At 53.8% G+C, this 23,561-nt stretch overlaps 1 protein-coding gene across 2 annotated transcripts in view; it reads right to left on the reverse strand.

Moving 5' to 3' along the window:
• Nucleotides 1-212: 212 nt before the first annotated feature.
• LOC135182008 (sodium- and chloride-dependent betaine transporter-like) overlaps nucleotides 213-23,561 on the reverse strand; it is a 37,083-nt gene continuing 13,734 nt past the window's right edge. Inside the window, exons 5-15 of one of the 2 annotated variants that reach the window (XM_064155652.1) lie at nucleotides 23,343-23,430; nucleotides 21,717-21,849; nucleotides 19,642-19,776; nucleotides 18,230-18,333; nucleotides 15,688-15,812; nucleotides 15,307-15,419; nucleotides 13,921-14,058; nucleotides 11,636-11,738; nucleotides 6,839-6,939; nucleotides 5,793-5,963; nucleotides 213-2,195 (exon numbers count right to left, since the gene is read on the reverse strand). In XM_064155652.1, coding sequence (XP_064011722.1) covers nucleotides 2,052-2,195; nucleotides 5,793-5,963; nucleotides 6,839-6,939; nucleotides 11,636-11,738; nucleotides 13,921-14,058; nucleotides 15,307-15,419; nucleotides 15,688-15,812; nucleotides 18,230-18,333; nucleotides 19,642-19,776; nucleotides 21,717-21,849; nucleotides 23,343-23,430 — 1,355 coding nt within the window. In that variant the 3' untranslated portion in view covers nucleotides 213-2,051. The remainder of the gene's footprint in view (nucleotides 2,196-5,792; nucleotides 5,964-6,838; nucleotides 6,940-11,635; nucleotides 11,739-13,920; nucleotides 14,059-15,306; nucleotides 15,420-15,687; nucleotides 15,813-18,229; nucleotides 18,334-19,641; nucleotides 19,777-21,716; nucleotides 21,850-23,342; nucleotides 23,431-23,561) is intronic. The other variant, XM_064155653.1, reaches the window with a different exon arrangement.

The following is a 23,561-nucleotide window of genomic DNA, read 5'->3' on the forward strand; positions in this document are numbered from 1 at the left end:
ATACTTACCCTGAGGCCTGACCACAAGCCTCTGGCTGTTCAGCTCTTCCCATGCCCATTGCTCAGAGGTGACATCCACAAGCACAACAAAAACAAATGGTATCTTAGGTGGTGGCACAGCCCCTTGCAGGTGAGGAGAATGAGGCTGCCCTGCCTCAGAATGAGGCTGCCCTGCACAGCAAATCAAAGAATCGTGTCCCTGAGAGGTACAGATTTTGACACTTGACTTCCAGTGTTTATTTCATGAGCAACTTTTAGTTTTTAAAGGCAAGGAAATTGAACGGGGGAAAGATTGCCCTGCGCTAATTCCCCCTGTTAAACTCAGAGGCAGCCGCAGCAGATAAGGTTCCCATAGCAATTGGAACAGGTAGCAGCACACTGCACAGATTTCCTCCTGCTTGCTCTCAGTGCCAGTGGTTTATCTCCACAAAGCACAGGGAAAAGCAATTACTGGGAACAAGAAACAAGGGGAAGGAGCCTGTGGCATTTCTGAGTCTTTTTAATGGTCTTTCACCGTCCTGGTTTGAGGCACTGTTATTTGTAACACAGCCATGTGCCTTCAACCACAGGGAAGCTGCTGCAGGGACTCTCCTACTGTCTTCTGCTGTGGTTTTGACTGTGAAAATATGATAGGCATTCAAGCAGCTTCTGGCAGGGAGTTTTACAGCCCTAGTCTCCACAGGAGAGAGCTGCGTGGCTCTGCACTAAAAGCCAGGTCCAAGTGCGATCCCTCCAAGCCGCTGCCTCACCTTCATGCCTAGTCTGGCACGGAGAGACCTTTAATTCAACACCATCTGCTTTCAATGAACCCATCTTAGCTATTCCTGTCCCAGTTTATCTCGCCTGAGCTTGTGATTATTGCACCAAATTATGTCTTGCTCATCCCCTGAGCAGTGGTCTGCAGCAAAGCTGGGGGAGCACAGTCCCTCTCCCGCTCTCACCCCACTGCTACTCCGCAGCACAGGATCAGGCCCATCAACTCTTCCATTAATTCCTCTACAGAGTGCCCCAGCAGTGCAGCTACAGTTGTGGGCATGCAGTCCCCGGGGACTCATTTCTCCCTGTTGTGCTGCAGTTCCTCTGTTCCCCACCAGCTGCTCTGGGACTTTCCCTGCATGCTATGGACCTTAAAAGACTGTCAAATATTCAGCCCTTTCAGTCTCAGAGGGGTTTTCACTGGGCTGTGTGGCTTTGACCAAAAGCAAGTCCCCTGCATAGTTACTCCTCACCCCTTTTCCCTCCTAAGAATGCCTTGAGAGCCATCATCAAGCCATGACTGACCCAAACACCTTGGCACTCTCTTCCTTTTCAGTGGCAATGGAACCTGTGGCTCCACTGCAGCCTCCTTTTATCACAGCCACAGATAAGTTCCTGGCTCCATCTCCCTTCTACAAAGGTAACCTGGCAATGCCCTTTCCTTTGTCATCCTCCAGCTTCTTATGTACTTCTGAACCAGCTTACTCACCCCCTTGTGCTAATATCCCCTTATTTAGTGCCTCTGCATCCCTAACTCTGCCCCTGCATGCCTCTACTCTCTCCTCTCTCTCACCACTGTGGTTTCCCTTCATCCTCCCAGCATGACAGCTTTTGGCTCTCCTCCTTTTGTTGTTGTTGGTTGGGCTGGCTTGTTTTGGCAATACACTGTTTTTTCTCTCCCCCATCACAGTCAGACCTGGAGGGCACCTCTGACGAAAGTGTATTGCTCTCTCCCCATCTGCTGGCAGGGAGGAGTTGTCCCCTCCCTGGAGACAGTCCAGACCCGCCTGGACGCGGTCCTGTGTGGTCGTGTATAGGTGACCCTGCTCCGGCAGGGGAGTCGGACTGGATGAGCTCTGGGGGTCCCATCCAGCCCCTGACATTCTGTGGTTCTAGAACTCCCCAGGGCGTTCAAGGAAACGCTGCCCGCGGTGGGTGCAGCTGGAAGGAGAGGATATCCCAGGCGCTTCTGCCTCCGACGCGAAGCGGAGAGGGGAAGAGCCCAGGAGAAGAGAAATCACTTTGGGAAGAAGAGAGCAGATCGGTCCAGGGAATGGAGGAGACGTCCCCAGTGCCTCAGAAGTGGGTTTCTCTCTCCGTGACGCTGACCACCTCTTGGAGCGGAGGCGCCCAGCCCTGGCGCTGCGGTGCGCCCGGCGCTGCCGCGCACCTCCTCGGCTGCGGCAGGTCCTCCGCCGGGGCCATCAGCTGCGCCAGCCGCTGCGGGAGGGAGGGAGGCCTCGTTAAGCAAGCTGATAAGCAAACTGCCACCCAATGGTGACCCACAGCCAGTGCTGAGGGCAAAGACATCTAGAGAGCTCCCAGCATCCTGCTGCTCTCCCGTGGAATGGCTGCGAGAGGGGGAGGAAAGAGAGCAGCCTTGCTTTAGCTGCTCTTGCACTGCTGGGCTCAAAGCTGGACTCTGGGTGACAGCTCAGCATCCAGGGCTCCTCACAGACGTGTTTCTAGGAGGAAGCATGCCCCATGGGTGTTTTATCTGCCCATGGGGAAAAAAACAACCCAAAGTATCATGCCCTTTCTCCTCCCTGTATGAAGTGCCTGTGCTTTCTGCTGGCTTTGGTGGCAGCTCTGGAACCTTCCAGACTGTCTGACCATGAGAAAACGCTGGGCATCTCCTGCTATGGTCCAAAACAAGGTGCCAGGTGAATACCTACCTCATTTTCACTTCCCTGGCAAAGCATTCATTCCATAGACTTGCCCCTGCCCCCATCTCCTGTTATGGCTCAAAACAAGGTGCCAGGTGAATATCCACCTCATTTTCTTTCCCTGGCAAAGCACTCCCTCCACAGACTTGCCCCTGCCCACATCTCCTGCTATGGTCCAAAACAAGGTGCCAGGTGAATATCTACCTCATTTTCACTTCCCTGGCAAAGCATTCCTTCCACAGACTTGCCCCTGCCCACATCTCCTGTTATGGTCCAAAACAAGGTGCCAGGTGAATATCTACCTCATTTTCACTTCCCTGGCAAAGCACTCCCTCCACAGACTTGCCCCTGCCCCCATCTCCTGTTATGGCTCAAAACAAGGTGCCAGGCGAATACCTACCTCATTTTCTTTCCCTGCTAAAGCATTCCCTCCACAGACTTGTCCCTGCCCCCAGGCTAGCCCAGCTCCCTTCTTCCAGCCAGCCAGACTGCCATGATGCAGATGTCACAGGGCAGCTGTCCTGTCCCCTGTAGTGCAATGGTGCAAGCAGGCTGCTACACACAGACACAAACAGACACAGAGGCACACACACAGAACTCCTAGAGAAGAAGAACTCCACTGAAGACGTCACTCACTGGAAACACAAACTGAAAAGGACTTGGACTTCGGAGATTCTCTGCCTCCTCTCCTCCAGCCAAGGATGAATCTGGGAATGCCTGCTCCAAGCCAAGGCAGCAGCACCCTTCCTAGGACCAGCTCCAGCCACAGAAAGCATCTTGGGGGAGTGTGGGGTGTGGTAATACAGTTCCTTTCCTGCTCTTCTCTTCTCCTCTATTTCTCTCTTTCTCTTTCCCTTTCCCTTTCTTTCTCTTTATCTTTCTTTCCCTTTCCCTCTTTCTCTTTCCCTTTCTTTATCTTTCTTTCCCCTTCTCCTTCTTGCCCTTTCCCTCTCTCTTCTCTTTACTCTTTCTCATTTTTTCCCTTTCCCTCTTTCCCTCTCCCTTCTCTTTCCTCATTCTAATTCTTTTCCTTTTCCTCTTTCTCTTTCCCTTTCTTTCCTTTTCTCTTTCTTTCCCTCCCCCATCTCTTTTCTCTTTCTCTTTTTTTTCCACTTTCCCTCTTTCTCTTTCCCTTTCTCTTTCTCTTTCTCTCTCCCTTTCCCTTTCTTTCTGTTTCTCTCTCTCCCCTCCTTCTCTCTCTTTCTCTGTTCCACTCACTGCATCCTTTAACAGTCTCCCTTTCAATATTTGGTCTCACTCGTACCTTAATTCCACAGCATGGCAATGAGTAGGAACATCTCTCTCTCCTCTGGACCAAGCACTCCTAAAGCCAAACAGCATGCCCTGCTCCAGAGGCTGGTGTATGACTTCACTGCTGGATACTGACTTTGCCCAGCTGCCCACTTTCGCCCATCACCAGCTGGTCAGAGCAGCACAGGCTTCTGCCCTGCAAAGCACATCACAAGCAGCACAGACAATTCACCCAGGGCTCACTGCACTGATTTCAGTGCTTCTGCTCCTTGTCAATTGCCTGCCAGGATCCTGAGTTTTGCTCATTGATTCACAAGTATTCCCCTCTTGGTTTCTGAAAGCAGCCTTGGCCTGCAGCTGCTCTGTGAGCTGATCATTATGAGTTTTCAGTCCATGGAGCCTGAGCTGTCTTAATCAGAGACATTAGGGAACAACATTTGTGTTTCTTAGGCAGTGGAGTGTGACAAGGAGAATCAGTTTGTCTCAGGGACTGATCATAATTACCACTTGCAAACTTGCTTCCAGTAAATGGTTTGCAATGCCCAGCTGAAAGGCTGCGTGCCTGGAAGCACTGGTGTCAGGAAATGAATCCACTACATTCCTGGGGTATGGCTGAAACAGGGGAAGAGGGACATCTTGAGAAACTCTGTCCAAAACTACTCCAGAAGTGTTGTGTGGTTGGCTTTAACTGCCCCTCCAATCAACCCAGGCTTAACAGCTGATTGCTTCCTAAACCACAGCCTTGGAGGTTTCTTCATTACTACTAAAATAAAAGCCAAAAGGCATTGGATTGGAAGGGACCCTCAAAGGTCATCCCCTCCCAAGCCCTGCAATGAACAGGGACATGTCCAACTAGATCAGGTTCCCCAGGGCTCCATCAAGTTTGGCCTTGATTGTCTCCAGGGATGTTGCAGTATTTCATTACCTTTACTGTAAAGCACTGCCTCCTGATGTCCAACCCACATCCACCCTGCTCTGCTTTCAAACCATTGCTCCTTGTCCTGTTGCTCTGTGCCTTTGTAAAGAGTTCACAGAGTCACAGAATTAACCAGGTTGGAAAAGACCTCTAGGTTGGACTCAATGATCCTATCACCGAACCCTTCTCAGTAACTAACCCATGGCACCAAGGGCCTCACACAGCCTCCTCTTAAACACCTCCAGAGACAGTGACTCCACCACCTCCACAGGCAGCCCATGCCAATGCCACTCACTCTTGCTGTGAAGAACTTCTTCCTAATGTCCAGCCTAAACCTGCCCTGGCACAGCTTGAGGCTGTGTCCTCTTGTTCTGTCCCTGGGTGCCTGGCAGCAGAGCCCAACCCCATCTGGCTACAACCTCCTTTCAGGAGCTGTAGAGAGCAATGAGGTCTGTCCTGAGCATCCTCTTCTCCATGCTGCACACCCCCAGATCCCTCAGCCTCTCCTCTCAGGGCTGGGTGATAGGTTGGACTGGATGCTCTGCACTTGCCTACATATTGTGCTGAGCACCACCAGCAGACATTTGGTGATCACCCTGGAAACTCTGCTGAAGCTCTCCAAGCCCTCCACACTGCCAGCAAGAGCTCTGGGGTGCTCTGGAGGTGGACCACTCTCACCCCCTCTAAGCATTCCACATTGCCAGCAAGAGCTCTGGGGTGCTCTGGAGGTGGACCACTCTCACCCCCTCTAAGCATTCCACATTGCCAGCAAGAGCTCTGGGGTGCTCTGGAGGTGGACCACTCTCACCCCCTCTAAGCATTCCACATTGCCAGCAAGAGCTCTGGGGCGGTCTGGAGGAGGGCCACTTCCCCCCCCCCCCCATTTCCTTCTCAAAGTAGCAATGTGCATCTTCCCTGGGGCCTTTCTCCTGAGCCATCTGAAGGAAGCAGCAGTAACAAGTCCAGCAACCACAATCCCAGTACCTGCTTCAGGGGTCCTTTGGTTTTGAGGAAGATGAAGATAGCATAGAGAGGAATGCAGACCATGGAGGAGAGTGCCATCATCCAGCCCACCACGTAGCCCCAGGCTGGATACACGTAGGAATTGTTGTACTTCAATGGCTTGTACTTGATCAGGGAGAACAGGAAAACAGCCTGAGGAGGAGAAAACACAGAGGTGGCTGGAGTAAAGAGAGCTGCAAGGTCAGGCAGCCCAGTGCCCCTCTTATGTCCCTCTGGAGCTCCTATTGCAAGAGGGATGTGGAGATGCTTGAGCATGTCCAGAGCAGGGCCAGGAGGATGCTCAGAGGGCTGCAGCAGCTCTGCTGTGAGCACAGACTGAAAGAGTTGGGGCTGTGCAGTCTGGACAAGAGGAGGTTCTGAGGTGACCTTCTTGTGGCCTTCCAGCATCTGAAGGGGGCCTAAAAAAATGGGGAAGGACTTTTCAGGCTGTGAGGGAGTGCCAGGAGTGGGGGGAATGGAGCAAAGCTGGAGGTGGGGAGATTTAGGCTGGCCATGAGGAGGAAGTTGTTGAGCATGAGAGTGGTGAGAGGCTGGAATGGGTTGCCCAGGGAGGTGGTTGAGGCCCTGTCCCTGGAGTTGTTTAAGGCCAGGCTGGCTGAGGCTGTGGGCAGGCTGCTCTAGGGTAGGGTGTTTGTGCCCATGGCAGGGGGGTTGGAACTGGATGACCCTCGTGGTCCCTTCCAACCCTGTCTGATTCTATGATTCTATTCTATGATTACCTGGGGGCACCAGAGCTGGATGTGGTACTGCAGCAGGGTCTCAGCAGAGCAGAGCTGAGGGGCAGAGTGCCCTCCCTTGCCCTGCTGGTCACACTCCTTTAGCTGCAGCCCTGGGCACAGTTTGCCTTCCAGGCTGCGAGCACACACTGATGGCTCCTGTCGCTCTTTCATCCACCCACACCTGCCAGTCCTGCTGCTCCAGCCTGCTCTGCAGCCACTCCTCGCCCAGCCTGCTCCTGTGCCCAGCCCTTGGCCCAACGTGCCCTGCTGTCACAGTATGCCACTCACCAAGCAGAGCCCCGGGGTGAGCAGCAGCCAGCAGAACTTGATCAGGGGCCAGGGCCGGAAGCCAATCATGTCCTCTATGTTGTCGTAGAAGCGGTTGGCACCTTGGCCACCAGCCAGCACGGAGACAAAGTCAGAGGTTAGACCATTGCTGCTTCCTTCAGTCACTGCCCACAGCAAATCCCAGCTTTCTTTATCCCAAGTGTTTCCTCTAGGCAAAAGCCTCTCTATCCTGGTAAGGCAGCAGCCCACGGGGGCTGTTTGGGTGTTGAAGAGGCCCGTGGGTGGCTGAGCACAGATGGAGGTTTTTAACCTCAGTCAAAAGCCACCACAAAGTTCCCCACAGAAGGAATGCCCTTGTCCCCCAGGAGGCAGCAGCTGTAAGTGAGAGGATGCAGCCCATGCACCACTAAGAGCCACACAAGGCAAGGAGGGGAGGCTGATTTATAGGTCAGCAAGAGAAAGCTTTTGTGGGCTGAGCACATGGGACTGTGTAAGCCCAGAACGCTGAAAGGAGCAAAGAGAGAGGAGGGCACCAAACAAATCCCCTTCTTGTCAGCAGGGAAGCCATGCCAAGAATCCCCTCTGAGCTGGGCATTTCTCCTGTCCTCAGGAGCCTGCTTTCCATAGAATACCATGTTTTGGGCATCAGCTCAGCAGACCTGGTGATTCAAACTCTGCTGGAGACCGAACCTTCCAGCTGCAAGTGCTGCCACACTGCCCAAGGGCAGCTGTCCAGTGAGCAACTACAGCACAGCAAAGTGCCCTTGTGGCCAAGAGGGCCACTGGGATCTTGGGGTGTATCAGGAAGAGTGTCCAGCAGATAAGCGAGGCTCTCCTTCCCCTCTACTCTGCCTTGGTGGGACCTCATCTCGAATACTGCTTTCAGTTTTGAGCTCCCCAGGTTAAGAGGGACAGGGATCTGCTGGAGAGGGTCCAGTGGAGGGCTACAAGGATGATGAAGGGACTGGAGCACAGCCTGATGAGAGGCTGAGAGACCTGGGGCTGTTTAGTCTGGAAAGGAGAAGACTGAGAAGGGATTTAATCGATGTTTATAAACACCTGAGGGCTGGGGGTCGGGGTGGGGGACAGGTTCTGCTCACTGCTCCCTGGGATTCATTGGAATGGGCTGCCCAGGGAGGTGGTGGAGTCACTGTCTCTGGAGGTGTTGAAGCAAAGCCTGGATGAGGCACTTAGTGCCATGGTCTAGTTGATTGCATAGGGCTGGGTGCTAGGTTGGACTGGATGAGCTTGGAGGTCTCTTCCAACCTGCTTCATTCTATGATTCTATGACTTTTGAGGTCCCTTCCAACCTAAGCCATTCTCTGAGTCTATCATTCAGTGTTTGCTGTCTGAGCAAATTAGAAGCTGGAGGACACATGCAGCAGCCCTTTCTCCCCAGCACATTAGAAGGATTAGATAAAGCTCCTGTAGAGAAAGCCATTAAAGCTACCCCAAGAGATTTTTGTTGGAATAAACAAAGACATTTGCTGTTAGCATCCCAAGAAGAGTGGTGTGCAGGCACAGGGCACTTAGCCATGCATGCTGGTACCAGTTCTCCTCTGCTGCCCAACCCTGCACACCTTCACAGCTGCCCCATGCCCTCCTGACAAAGCAGCTCATGTTACTACAGCAGTTCATGGGAACAGGTTTCAGCTGAGCCCGAGCAGAGATTTGCTTACAGCCTTAATGTCTTGTCCTTGTGGAGCCCTTTTCATTTTGCATAGCTTATAACAGCAGCAAATGGTAACCAAACTGAAAGGGACAAAGGTTTTAACTTTGCAGTATCCATAAACAGTGACAGCTCTGCTCAGCTAGGCAAGAAAAAGCCTTCCCCTTTACATCTGCTTTTATTTGTACTCACCTCTATCAAGTCCCACCCACAGGATTTCAATAGGTGATGCTCCTGGCTCTCTGCCACAGAGCTTAAGCCTGTATCTGCCTTCAGTTTTGGGCTCCCCAGTTTAAGAGGGACAGGGATCTGCTGGAGAAGGTTCAGCAGAGGGCTACAAGGATGATGAGGGGACTGAGGGAACTGGAGCACTGTCTGAGGAGGAGAGGCTGAGGGGCCCGGGGCTGTTTAGTCTGGAGAAGAGAAGACTGAGAGGGGATTTAATCAATGTTTATAACTATTTGAGGGCTGGGGGTCAGGAGTGGGGGACAGGCTCTGCTCACTGCTCCCTGGGATGGGACAAGGAGCAATGGATGGAAGCTGCAGCACAGGAGGCTTACAGAATCACAGGCTCACAGGATCATAGAATCAACCAGGTTGGAAGAGACCTCAAAGATCATCCAGTCCAACCTATCACCCAGCCCTAGCCAGTCAACTAGACCATGGCACTGAGTGCCTCATCCAGTCTTTTCTTGAAGACCCCCAGGGACGGTGCCTCCACCACCTCCCTGGGCAGCCCATTCCAATGGGAAATCACTCTCTCTGTGAAAAACTTCTTCCTAACATCCAGCCTATACCTACCCTGGCACAACTTGAGACTGTGTCCCCTTGTTCTATTGCTGGTTAACTGGGAGAAGAGGCCAACCCCCACCTGGCTACAATGTCCCTTCAGGTAGTTGTAGACAGTAATAAGATCACCCCTGAGCCTCCTCTTCTCCAGGCTAAACAGGCCCAGTTCTCTCAACCTCTCCTCATAGGATTTGTGTTCCAGGCCCCTCACCAGCTTTGTTGCCCTTCTCTGGACATGTTCCAGTACCTCAACATCTTTCTTGAATTGAGGGGCCCAGAACTGGACACAGTACTCAAGGTGTGGCCTGACCAGTGCTGAGTACAGGGGAAGAATAACCTCCCTTGTCCTGCTGGCCACACTGTTCCTGATGCAGGCCAGGATGCCATTGGCTCTCTTGGCCACCTGGGCACACTGCTGGCTCATCTTCAGCTTACTATCTATCAGTACCCCCAGGTCCCTTTCCTCCTGGCTGCTCTCCAGCCACTCAGTCCCCAAAGACATGTCAGGGGTTGGAAGGGACCCAAGGAGATCATCCAGTCCAACCCCCCTGCCAGAGCAGGACCATACAATCTAGCTCAGGTCACATAGGAATGCATCCAGGCAGGCCTTGAGAGGCTCCAGAGAAGGAGATTCCATAACCTCTTTGGGCAGCCTGTGCCAGTGCTCTGGGACCCTTACAGTCAAGAAGTTGCCCCTTGTGTTGAGATGGGACCTCCTCTGCTGCAACTCACACCCATTGCTCTTTGTCCTTACACCTCTTTGTGTTGAGGCTCCACCTCAACAGAAGGGGGAACGTCTTGACTGTAAGGGTCTCAGAGCACTGACATGGAAGAGGAGGCTCAGGGCAGACCGCATTGCTGTCTACAACTACCTGAAGGGAGGCTGTAGCCAGGTCAGGTTAGTCAAGCCAAGCAACACCTTGAGTATAGTGTCATGGTCTAGTTGATTGGACAGGGCTGGGTGATAGATGGGACTGGATGAGCTTGGAGGTCTGCTTGATTCTATAATTCTATGAAAAGAAACACCCAACCCAACCACCAAAATCTCCAGCACTCCCCTAGGGCCAGGGAACAAGCTGGGCAGGGCTGGTGCCAGGCAATCCTTTCAGAAGCAGAAAGTAGCATGCAAGGAAATCCTCAGATCTTTGCAGGCTGAAGGAAGCTGCCAGGTGGTGGGCAGCTGGCATATGTGCTGGGAGAGGAGGAAACTCAGGAGCTGTATTTGTGTTAGCAAAAAATGCTGGAATTCTTCACAGTGTAAGCAAGAGGCTCAGCCCTGCCAATTCTGAGCTGGAGCACTTCAGTCCCACTGCTGAGTTTAGCTGCAGACTTCCCTGGCAGTCAAAGCAGTTTCTCCCATTTCGTTCAGGAGGGTCAGGGCAGCCTGTGCCAGCAGGCAGTGTGTGCCATGGCAGCAGAAACACACAGCAGCTTTGTACCCCTGCACTCTGGGTGAGACCCCACCTGGAGCACTGCACCCAGTTCTGGAGCCCCTATGACAAGAGGGATCTGGAGATGCTGGAGTGTGACCAGAGCAGGGCCAGGAGGATGCTGAGAGGCTGCAGCAGCTCTGCTGTGAGGACAGACTGAAAGAGTTGGGGCTGTGCAGTCTGGAGCAGAGGAGGCTCCCAGGTGACCTTCTTGTGGCCTTTCAGTGTCTGAAGGGGGCCTGAAAAAATGCTGGGGAGGGACTTTTTAGACTCTCAGGGAGTGACAGGACTGGGGGGAATGGAGCAAAGCTGGAGGTGAAGAGATTCAGGCTGGATGTGAGGAGGAAGTTGTTGAGCATGAGAGTGGTGAGAGGCTGGAATGGGTTGCCCAGGGAGGTGTTTGAGGCTCCATGGCTGGAGGTGTTTAAGGCCAGGCTGGATGAGGCTGTGGCCAGTCTGATCTAGGGTAGGGTGTCCCTGGGCATGGCAGGGGAGTTGGAACTGGCTGCTCCTTGTGGTCCCTTCCAACCCTGACTGGTTCTCTGATTCTAAATTAACTGGTGGGACTAATGGCAGGATGTGAGCAGGCAGTAGCAGAGACCAAATAAGAGCAGTCACTTCTCTGTGGCTGCTTTTCTGCTTTAGAGGACAGATGGGAAGAGCAGCAAGAGAGTTCCCTAAGGAACCTTCAGAGAGGGGGAAAAAAAAAGCCATTCCTGCTCTAAATGTGCAGCAAGTAAGAAATGTTGCAAGGAAACATGGTGGAAAGCTGGCAAGAAAGAGACTAATTACAGCATTTCTGTGCCCCCTAAGGATCTTTACTATCCACTTCCACTTCTCAGCACCCTCCCCCCACCCCTACATGTGCCTTAAGAGTGAGCAAGACAGGTTTTTTTGTCCTCTACTTACCATATACCCATCCTATGCAGATGACTTCAAAAATGGACAGGAAGAGCAGGCAAGTGCCACTGGCAGCGTAGTAGTCAAAGAGCTGGAAGATGTACATCCCACCCTGGTGAAGAGGCAGGGAAGAGGGAATCACAGGAGGACTTATTTCACGTGAGGGAAAAGTGACTGAGCCCAACAGAAGGACAACAGCAGAAACACTGCACCTGGAGCAGGTGGGAGAAGGAGAAGAGCCTTCTCTTGGGGCTGCCCCTAGCCAGCCCTGGTGGCAGCAGGGCACTTCTCCATGCTATGCTACTGTGGAGCTGGCTGTTTTCCATACCCATGGGAGCAGGAGGCACTTTGCTTGTTCTAAACCAGCATCACTTCAAAACACCACACAGCAGTGCAGGACATCCAGAGACTCATTTTAGCTGCATTCACCTTCCTGTGTTGCTCAAGGCTCAAGCCCTCCACCGGCAGAGGTGTGTGTGCTCCTTGCTGCTGCCACCTTTGAGCTGAGCCCTGCACGTTTGCCATCTGCAGGTCACTGGATGACTCCCTTCTCAGACTTCTATGTGTTTCCCAAAGAGAAAGCCCCTCCAGTGCAAGCCAAGCAGATGCTTTCAAACAGTGCTGAAAAGCTCTAGACACTGCTGGAGTAGCAGAGCAGCCACCCCTTCATCCCACACCTATGAGGTGACATCCTGCAGTGACAGAAGTAGATCATAGAATCAACCAGAATGGAAGAGACCACCAAGCTCAGCCAGTCCAACCTAGCACCCAGCCCTGGCCAATCAACCAGACCATGGCACTAAGTGCTTCATCCAGGCTTTGCTTCAACACCTCCAGGGATGGCAACTCCACCACCTCCCTGGGCAGCCCATTCCAATGCCAATCACTCTCTCTGACAACAACTTCCTCAGAATATCCAGCCTAGACCTCCCCTGGCACAGCTTGAGACTGTGTCCCCTTGTTCTGTTGCTGCTTGCCTGGCAGAAGAGCCCAACCCCACCTGGCTACAGCCTTCCTTCAGGGAGTTGCAGACAGCAATGAGCTCTGCCCTGAGCCTCCTCTTCTCTAGGCTGGGGCAAAGCCTGGCTGGGGCACTTAGTGCCATGGTCTGGTTGGTTGGACAGGGCTGGGTGCTAGGTTGGCCTGGCTGAGCTTGGAGGTCTCTTCCAACCTGGTTGATTCTATGATTCCATGACAGTGCAGCACAGTGCAGCAAGAGGTGCAGAGCAGGGCAAACATTGTGCAGAGAGCACTGCACCAGCACAACTCTGCTCCTTCTGGCCCCAAGGCTCGCAGGTTCCCACTGACTCAGAGAGGGCTCCTGTGCAGCCCTTACCTACAGCTTCCCCTCCTGCTGCTCTGTCTCTCATGGAAAGCAGCCAGCAAATATCACTGCCCTTCTGCTGGTGCAGCTCAGCTTACTTCAGCCCTGGCATTTGCACGAAGCTGTATGGCAGTGTGCTAGTTTGAGGCTAACTGGAATATTTTAGTGAGAGAATTTAGCTTATAGGCTGTGAAAATGGTGATGTCTACTCCACTCATAGGCTTGCTGAGATGTATAAATACAAGGGCATAAATACAGACAAGACAGTCACTGTGTGTCTCTGGGTGCCTGTGCTTTTCTCCCTGGCCTGCTTTCTGTGTAACTAATCCCTCTGCTTCCCACCCCCTTGGCCAATCCTCCAACCTCACCTTGCAAGTAAGGCATACTCTGGGATAAGGTGGAGGCATGGAAAGGAGGTGGAAGGGTGGTTGGGAGCCCCTCCTGGGGACTCAGGTTTCTGGCAGGGCTGTTGTGTTTGTGTGTTACCTTTCACTTGTCTATTGCTGTCTATAGCTGTAGATATTGTAACTGTCTGCTTGCATCTTGTGCTAGGCTGTGAATATAAAGCTTCAGTCCTTAACCCAGCCAGCTGAGTCCAGTCTGGCTGATTTCATAGGAGTAGGGGGACAGGTAGTTCCCAAACCATCACAGGCTGGCAGCCTCCCTGGCCTTCAGGACCATCTTTGTGGCAGTGATGCATCACAGGGGGTGAAGGCAACACCAGCTGTGAGAGCTGCCAGCTTTCACAGTCTCACAGTATCATCAGGGTTGGAAGAGACCTCACAGATCATCAAGTCCAACCCTTTACCACAGAGCTCAAGGCCAGACCATGGCACCGAGTGCCATGTCCAACGAAGTGAAGGACAAGCACGCACACCAAAGGTGGGCTTGCCATCTCTGCCCGCCCCTCCAAAGCACTCTGCCTGGGTTTCTGCTGCCTGGCCATACAGCCTAGCTGCTGCTGCCTTACCTCTGTGACCAGCAGCAGGCCCAGCAGGTAGCATACGACTGCAATGGCCAGGATCAGCAGCTCCCTCCGGCCCTTCCTCCGCAGCACCCCCGGGAACATGTCGATCAGAGAGGTCACCACGCTCTCCACACAGACAAACTGCAGCACAACACAGGGCAGAAAAGTCACTTTCTCCCCTTCCCCAAGGACACACTCTCTCTCTGTGTCCTTTTTTTTTCCCCTCCAGCTACTCAAATCTTCCATTTTAAGTTTTCTGGCTTTGAGTCTCACTTCCAGCAAGGGACAGCTGCAACTGCTCACTGTGCCAGGGAGGTTTCCTCTGGACCTGCAGACCAAGGGGGTTAAAAGCACAGCTTTGTGGTGGAGGTGTGAAGAAGGAATTGCATCAAACCCAGCAGAGGACAGCAGGATCAACCAAAGGATGGGCAGGTAAGGGGCAGACTGTGCCCCTCGAGCAGAGAGGGGGAGCAGCTGAGATGGCACAAGGAAACTTTGTGGCAGAGAAGAGGTGCCCCTGCCAAGGGACTGTGGGCTCAGAGCTCGGTCCCATCAACAAGCACATGCCTCAGACAGCAAATATGCCAAGATTGCCTGGGAAAACCTGGTAAAGTAGGTACCCAAAGGTCTTGCAGGTGAATTAATGTCTTCTGAGCTGCCTGTGGGGCAGGACATCTGCTCATCACCACATGGCTCATGGTCCCACAGAACATACCTCCCATGGGGTACATAAGAGAACATCAGGCAGTACTAGGACAGCCCAAGCAGCATGAAGCTAAGCCATAAGCAGGACAAGGCAGGAGGGGACCTTGACCCAGAGGAAAGAGCTCTCCTCTTCCAGGTGCAGGGGCTGAGGTCCTGCAAAGCAGAAACTGAGCAGAGCACCCTGCCCAACAGTCATCCCAGGAGGTCCCGCGCTCCCCTCATGCTTGCACACTGTCCTCCACAAGGTGCTCTGCTGCATTTTGCTCCTGGCATAACAGAGGTATGGGAAGGTAAGAGATGGGCACACCAGTGAGAAGAGCACACAGGAGCTGATCTAGCAAGGTGCAGCTGGAAGAAAACAGCTTCATTCCCCTTCCCAGATTGCTCTGCTCTGTGCTGGGCTTCATGCTGCAGCACACAGGGTTTTGGTGCTGGCACAGAGGTGGTAGGGGATGTAGCTGGGACATCCTCATATATGCACAGGGAGAAACAAAAATGCCAGCACACATAACCTGTGGATTCCCATCAGGCCTGGCTCTGAACTACCACAGCATGAAAGTGCTACAGGCAATGTGGAGGGCACAGAGCTGCCAGCAAAGCAAATAAACACCTTAACCTTTCCCATGGCCTAAAGGGTGAGAGCAGGCACCTGTGTGTTGAATGAGGGTGGGGGGTTTGCTGTACCTGGCTGTCCAGTCCCAGGAAGATCAGCATGAGGAAGAAGAGGCAGGACCACAGCTGAGATACAGGCATCATTGTGACTGCTGTTGGATATGCTATGAAAGCCAGGCCAGGACCTACCAACAGACCACAGGATGACCACATCTGCCCCCACCACCTGCCACCCCCACCACCTGCCACCCCCACCGTGCAGCACAGAGCGAGCTTACGTGCTGCTTCAAACCCACATCCCCACAGCTCCTTGGCCAGGCAGGGCTGAAAGCTGTGCACGCACCCATAGCCATGGAGGACACAGATGGCATCCTGGGCTTCACTTCCAGAAGGGCCTCCCCCAACCAGGCTTTCTCTTTTGCCTTGCTTCTGACGTTTCCCAGAACAACCTACCTGATTCGGCCACTTCTGAAATGGGCACGCCCTGCTCTGCAGCCATGAAGCCCAGCACAGAGAAAATGGCAAAGCCAGCAACGAAGCTGGTGGCACTGTTCAGGAAGCAGAGCATGATGCAGTCCCTGCAGGGAGGAAGGGTAGGGAGAAATCAGTGTTGCCCACTGCAGAACGTTCCCACTCGGGATCACGCCAGCAGTCAGTTTCCCATCTGGACAGTATGGACCAAGGAACAGCTGCTTCTGACCTCCCCCAGAACTAAAAAACTCAGCACAGAGCTCAAAAGCAGGCTGCCTACCTTGTGCTCTGCTCTTCAAGAGCTGTGTGTGGCACAAAGAGCGACACAGAGCTCCCTCAGTGGCTGGTGAACAGGATGCCACATCGATAGACACAGGCACACAGCAACAGAAAGGTGGGCAGGGGTCAAAAGAGCAAGAAAACCAATGGAGAAAGTGTGGAAATGAGAGAAGAGGAGAGCCTGCTGAAGGAAACACTCAAGAAAGAGAAGCTGGAAGCTTGAACACATTCAGCAGGTGTGACAATGCAAGGCCTGAGGAGCTAAGGACATCGTCTGACACTGTTTGTGCCCACAGTGTCTTTATTAACTGCTCAGATAGAGGCTGAATGTGCTAGGCCACCTGTCCTGAAATGCCTGTGCACTTGCCTTTGATCCTGCATAGACAGGGCACCAATCTGAGCTGGCTGGGCTGGGACCCCTACATCACAGGGACATGCCTGAACAGCTGCCAGAGCTCACTCACAGCTCTGTGGGCAGACAGCACATTTGGGCCACCCAGAGCTAAGCTGCTAGCCCAAGGCAGCCAAGGCACAGAGGAAGGCATTGGAGCCATAGAATCAACCAGGTTGGAAGAGACCTCCAAGCTCAGCCAGTTCAACATAGCACCCAGCCCTGGCCAGTCAACCAGACCATGGCACTAAGTGCCTCATCCAGGCTTGACTTCAACACCTCCAGGGACAGTGACTCCACCACCTCCCTGGGCAGCCCATTCCAATGGCAATCACTCTCTCTGACAACAACTTCCTCAGAACATCCAGCCTAGACCTCCCCCAGCACAAACTGGGACTGTGTCCCCTTGTTCTGATGCTGCTTGCCTGGCAGAAGAGACCAACCCTACCTGGCTACAGCCTCCCTTCAGGTAGTTGAAGACAGCAATGAGCTCTGCCCTGAGCCTCCTCTGCTGCAGGCTGCACACTCCCAGCTCCCTCAGCCTCTCCTCACAGGGCTGTGCTCCAGGCCCCTCACCAGCCTTGCTGCCCTCCTCTGGACACCTTCCAGCACCTCAACATCTCTCAGCCAGACAGAGTTTAGGAGAGCAAGGGAAAAGTATTAATGACCTGCCCAGCAGCTGTGCAGCATCTACTGCAGAACAGCAGAGGAGAGATGATTGCTGTTTCCCAAGACCATGACATTTTCCCAACTATGCTGGCTCAGCACAAGAGGAAATAACAAAGGTCCTGATCCTCCTCAGAGGTCAGCAGAAAGCATCAGAAATGGTCCTGATGGCTTCACTGAGCTCCCTGGCAGGCCATGGATAAAACAGATCTGTAATTCAAGGGCAAGGAGGAGGCCAAGCAGACTCCATTCATCTCCTTGGCAGGACCAAAATGCCACTGGCAGTGCATTACTCTGCTGGTAGTAAAGTGCCGGGGACAGAGGGCACAGCCATCTGCCCTGCTGAGGCAGCGACAGCAGAGCTGACCATGCCAGCCCTGCTCACTCAGCCTGCCAAAGCAGCCCATGGTGTCTCTGCAGTGGCTCCAGACACTCTGCAGCAGCTTCAGACACTGCAGCTTCCTTCCTCCTCCAGTCTCTGCTGTCTGCAAGCTGACTCACAGGGGAAGGCAGTGCTAAAAGCTCCTGTGCTCCTGATGTGGAGATGCTGGAGCATGTCCAGAGCAGGGCCAGGAGGATGCTCAGAGGGCTACAGCAGCTCTGCTATGAGGACAGACTGAAAGAGTTGGGGCTGTGCAGTCTGGAGCAGAGGAGGCTCCCAGGTGACCTTCTTGTGGCCTTCCAGGATCTGAAGGGAGTCTACAACAAAGCTGGGGAGGGACATTTTAGGCTGTGAGGGAGTTCCAGGACTGGGGGGAATGGAGCAAAGCTGGAGGTGGGGAGAGTCAGACTGGCCATGAGGAGGAAGTTGTTGAGCATGAGAGTGGTGAGAGGCTGGAATGGGTTGTCCAGGGAGGTGGTTAAGGCTCCATCCCTGGAGATGTTTAAGGCCAGGCTGGATGAGGCTGTGACCAGGCTGATCTAGGGTAGGGTGTCCATGCCCATGGCAGGGGAGTTGGAACTGGCTGCTCCTTGTGGTCCCTTCCAACTCTGCCTGATTCTGAGATTTTATGATTCCCCTTGCCACTCTCCCTCCTCACCAAGTCTGCAGCTTCCATTCTCTGAGCAAGCCATTAGTCAGAGCAGCATGAGCCAAGGTCTGCCCCAGGGACAGAGCCTGCCTCAGAAGCAGCTCTGTGCTGTTTATCTCTGAGCCAGTCTCCAGCAGCACACAAGGAGTCCTCTCACCTGTAGCAGTTGTTGGTGTATTTGTTGTAGCTGCCCAGAGCTGTCAGACACCCCTGGCAGATGGCATAAGAAAAGAGGATCTGAGTGCCTGCATCCATCCAGACCTGCAACAGAGAAGGTCAATGCTCTCCAGAACTGGCAGCAAAACAAGCAAATGCCCCAAAGCCCTCCTCTGGAGCTCCTCCAGCAGAGGGACAGGGATCTGCTGGAGAGGGGCCAGCAGAGGGCTACAAGGATGATTAGGGAACTGGAGCACTGCCTGATGAGGAGAGGCTGAGGGACCTGGGGCTGCTTAGTCTGGAGAAGAGAAAACTGAGAGGGGATTGAATAAGTGTTTATAAACACCTGGGGGCTGGGGGTCAGGAGAGAGGGGACAGGCTCTGCTCACTGCTCCCTGGGATAGGACAATGGATGGAAGCTGCAGCACAGGAGGTTCCACCTCAACACAAGGGGAAACCTTTTGACTGTAAGGGTCCCAGAGCACTGGCACAGGCTGCCCAGAGAGGTTGTGGAGTCTCCTTCTCTGGAGCTTTTCAAAGCCTGTCTGGGTGCATTCCTCCATGACCTGAGCTAGATTGTGTGGTCCTGCTCTGGCAGGGGGGTTGGACTCGATGATCTCTTTGGGTCTCTTCCAACCCCTGACATCCTGTGAGACTGTGCCCTGTCTAACAACAACCTAGGAACAAAGCCATGGGACAGAGATGGGCCCCATGGATGCAGAAACCAGGATACTCCCTGGGCAGCCCATTCCAATGCCAATCACTCTCTCTGACAACAACTTCCTCCTAACATCCAGCCTAGACCTGCCCCGCCACAACTTGAGACTGTGCCCCCTTGTTCTGTTGCTGCTTGCCTGGGAGAAGAGACCAACCCCACCTGGCTACAGCCTCCCTTCAGGTAGTTGTAGACAGCAGTGAGGTCACCCCTGAGCCTCTTCTTCAGGCTAAACAATCCCAGCTCCCTCAGCCTCTCCTGGGCAGATGGGAGCAGTCCACAGGACTGGTGAAGGGAACCTGCTGCCCAGCTGGGACACAGCCTGCATTTCCTGTGTGCATTTGATCTCTGCAAGCACAGAAGTCTTGCACGCCCTGGCAGGGCTGTGCTGGAGCCAAGCAAAGTGGTAACCAGGGCAGAAAAAAAGGAGGAAAGCAGGGGATTACTTCCCCCCACCCCTTCTCTTCTGGTTTTGCTGAGCTCACGAGTGGAAAGGACCTAGGGTGCCTGTGTGCTGCAGACTGACAAGCACGAAGGCTGTGCTGAGCCAGAGGAACAGGTCGGCTGCTCCAAGGAGGTCTCACTGCTTCACTGGGCTCCTTTTGGAGCAGAGAGCTAGGTCCTCAGCTGGCAGCAGATGCAATGGCCAGGGAACTGCAAACCTTCCTTCAGCCAGGGCCTGCCTGTTCCCCACCCACCTGTGGGTCTGCCAGCCTGGAGATGTCGGGCTTGAGGTAGAAGATGATGCCCTGGGCAGCGCTGGGCAGCGTGACTCCTCGCACCAGCAGGATCAGCAGCATCATGTAGGGGAAGGTGGCAGTAAAGTAAACGACCTGTGGGTTCCAGGAGAGCAAAGGAGAGAGGTTTAGAAGGGAGGGGGTGCAGCTATAGTCTCACTTTAAGCACAGGCCCCCACCCACACATCCCTGGACGCTGCTGGTGCCGACAGCTGCTACTGCCAGCATAGAAGAGGGGTGGGAAATAGCTTAACCAAGGCTACATCTCCGCAGTGATTCAGCTGTCTACATTTTGTTCCTTGCCCAATCTTCTGCCACTGCCTGCTCTGCTGTGTTTTCTCTTTCCAGTCAGTGTAAATTCCCTGCTCTCCAGCTGCTCTCTGCATCTCTCTAGAGCATTAGAAGCAACCTAGATCTCAGCCTGTCACAGGGCTTTAATGAGGAGGTATTAAAATGCTTCTATGCCCACCAAGAGCCTCCCAAACTAAATAGCAACTTTTGCTGCCTGATCTGAGACACCTCTGAGGGGGTCTCATTTCAAGGAGGGGGCGGGGGGGGGTGTTGCTCCTGTAGCTCTCTCATCCCTTCGGTGCCTCTGAGCTTACAGGTGAAAACTGAAGGCACCTCAAAGCCCTAATGTGACTGCCTGGGTAACGTCCTTCCTGCAGCATGCAAGGGGTAGTGGGTTTAAACTGGCAGAGGGGAGATTGAAACTAGCTGTTAGGAAGAAGTTCTTCACACACAGGCTGCCCAGGAAGGCTGTGGAGCACAGAATCACCCAATGTGATCTTTGATGTCTCTCTGTTCGTGGGACATTCCCAACCATCATTAATGACCCACCCCCCATCTCACAGGAGCTTTAGGAAGGAAGAAGGTTCTGAGCAGGTCAAGGCCACAGCAGTAGCCTTAACACCCACTCCAAAGCATCACAAACTGGTTCACTGCAGCAGGATAACCAGCCCAGCACCAGGAGGAGGCACTGGCTGCAGCTTCACCAGCAGCAAGAGACCCTCTGAACCAAAACCCACAGAGGCAGGGAGAAGGCAAAGGAGGGCACAAAGACACCACTCCCACCACAAGCTTTTGGCATGACAAAGAAGCAGGAGAGAGTAATTGTCTGCTCCCTGAGCTGGCTACCAGCAGCAGCTTCTCCATTTTGTTCAAGCTTATAGCCACTGTCAGGGAGAGGAAGTCTGGCACTGCAGAGGACCTGGGTAAAGACACCAGGAGCCACAGCAGGGCAGCACACTGGGCAGTGGGTGTTCTCAAGGGTCTCTGTGAGTATCTGCAAGGCAAAAGGTGACCCAAGGCTCCCTTCAGTTCCCAGGTCTTTCCCTGTTGGGCCAACTTCTCTACTCTTCCTCTTATGGGTCTGCCACAACCACGGCTAAATCAGCATGGCCGCACCACATACAGGTGTGGCTTTGGCTCTGCTTTGAATCATAGAATGGTCTAGGTCGGAAGGGACCTCAAGGATCATCCACCTCCAACCCCCTGCTGTAGGCAGGGACACTTCCTACTAGAGCAGGTTGCTCAAAGCCTCATGCAACCTGGTCTTGAGCACCTCCAGGGAAGGAGCAGCCACAACCTCTCTGGGCAACCTGTGCCAGTGTCTCACCACCCTCACTGCAAACAACTTCTGCCTAACATCCAGTTTCAACCTCCCCTCTGCCAGTTTAAACCCATTCCTCCTCATCCTGTCATTACAAGACCTTGTCAGCAGTCCCTCCCCAGCCCTCCTATAGCCCCCTTCAGACACTGGAAGGTCACTCCAAGGTCTCCTCAAAGCCTTCTCTCCTCCAGGTTGCAGAGCCCAAACTCTCTCAGCCTGTCCTCACAGCAGAGCTGCTGCAGCCCTCTGAGCATCTTGGTGGCCTCCTCTGGACTGGCTCCAGCAGTTCCATGTCCCTCTTGTGCTGGGGGCCCCAGAACTGCACCCAGGACTTTTTACTTCCAGAAAAGGGAGAGATTAGAGAAGAAACGTAAGCTGGGTACAAAGGAGGCTCATGGGCCAGGAGAACTATCTCCATTCCTACTTTTCCTGTGGACTTGACCCCTTTCCAGATGCAGAAGTAGCAGATGATCCAGGCCAGCAGGAGGCACAGAGCCAGCTCCCAGCGCACAGCGCCCAGTCGGTGAATGCCATCCGTGAGCCCCAGCACTCGCTTCCTGACGGCGGCCAGGGACAGGGAGAGAAGCATTAACACTCCAGACCCTTCCACAGCCTTCACAGGTCACCCACAGCACCTCCTGCCCAGGGCTCCCAGCCGTGCAAATCACCTCACATCTACCCAAAGCTCCTCTCCCTGCCTGTCCTGCTGATGCTGCTCACCACATCCTGCCTCAAGCCTCCCACTCTCCAAGTCATGCCTGTGGGACCTGTGCAACAAAGAGTCACCACCTGCTCCCCACTGCTCCCCCTCCTTGGCACCTATCCAGCTGACACCAGTCAATTCAAACCAGACAGCTGATGCCACCATCACCCCATGGCCACAGGTCTCCCTCTGGCCTCCCTGGGTGCTACAGACACCTAAGCAGAGGTGGACTTTATTAGTTCCCATGCCCTTCCTTCAGCCACAGTCCTTGAAGCCTCACCATCGTGAGGGTGAGGCCACAGAAGATCTCAGTACATCAGCTGATGCAGTCCCCAGACACCCAGTTCCACACCTAAATTCCTCTGCACAGCCTTCTCCAAAGCCCTCCCCCCATGGTCTCTTTGCCCTTGCAGATGCTGCAGAGCACCTGGACAGTCGTTGCCCAGAGGACAGGGCTCTGCGAGCAGCAGCTGCAAAGAACAGGGCAGGGAATGGGCTCCAACACTGTGCAGGAGCCCATAAGAGCTCCTATGTGCCAGCTGTACGGGATGGAGGACACTCAGCTCTCTCACAGGCACTTTAGGAGCCATCAAATGGAGAAAACAATAAGAGATACCACTGAAGTTGTGCCCCTGGCACCCCTCTTCTTTGTGAGACTTCCTCAGTTGAGTGTGGAGAGGTAGTTTGGCCCCAGGAGCCATTCCAGCCTCTCCAGGCTGCAGTGATGACCCTCTTAGGGGCACTGTCTGGCCTGCTGCAGGACCTCTCCTTCAGAGGTGTTTTATTGCCTCCAGCCTCACGGCCAAAGCTCTCCAAGCCCCTTTCTGACGTCTCATGTGGGCACCTCAGATGCCTGCACTCCAGGCATGAACCTGAGCAGCCTGGTAGACCACGTGCCTTGGTCACCAAGAAAGACATGGCCAGAAGAAAAGACAGCTTTGTCCCTTCCTGGCTGACTGTAAAGGACTGTTCAATCTGCCCTGGCCTCTCAGGCTTGCCTGCCATCAGTAACCTGCAGCACCCAAGACAAGTATCCCTTGCTTACAGCAAGTCCTCAGCTTCTTTGGGTGCCTCTTTCTGTGGCCACACTCACCCAGGTAGGTCAGTGAGACCAGGGCAGGCCTGGGCACTATGCACAGAGCACCCTTGGGCAGGCACACTGAGAGCAGCCTCCAGGGCAGGCTGCGCTCCTCATGCCTCTGGGCTCCCTGCAGGTCTCCTGTCTGGCTCTGACAAGGGGCACTTCACTTGGTCCTACAGAGGCACACAGCCCTGCAGCCAGAGGCTCCTACAGCTGCAGCCTTTGGACAAGAGAGGAGCCTGAGCAGAGGGGAAGGGCTGACATACTCCCAAAACTCGATCATTGGGGAGGTGGCGTTCGCAGGCAGGGTCCTGTTGTCCAGGCTGGAGCTCTTCAGAATGTCCACACAGAGATCTACCAAAAGAAAAGGGAGCTGCTGAGCCAGAGGAATTATCCACTGGGGATGCTCCTTCCTCCTCCATGTCCTAACCCTCTCTCTGACAGCAAGACTCTTCATTAAGCATCTCAGTAAAGCCTGGCTCTCC

This window comes from Pogoniulus pusillus, chromosome 15 (assembly GCF_015220805.1).
Source record: "Pogoniulus pusillus isolate bPogPus1 chromosome 15, bPogPus1.pri, whole genome shotgun sequence".
In the NCBI taxonomy this organism is placed as follows: Eukaryota; Metazoa; Chordata; class Aves; order Piciformes; family Lybiidae; genus Pogoniulus; species Pogoniulus pusillus.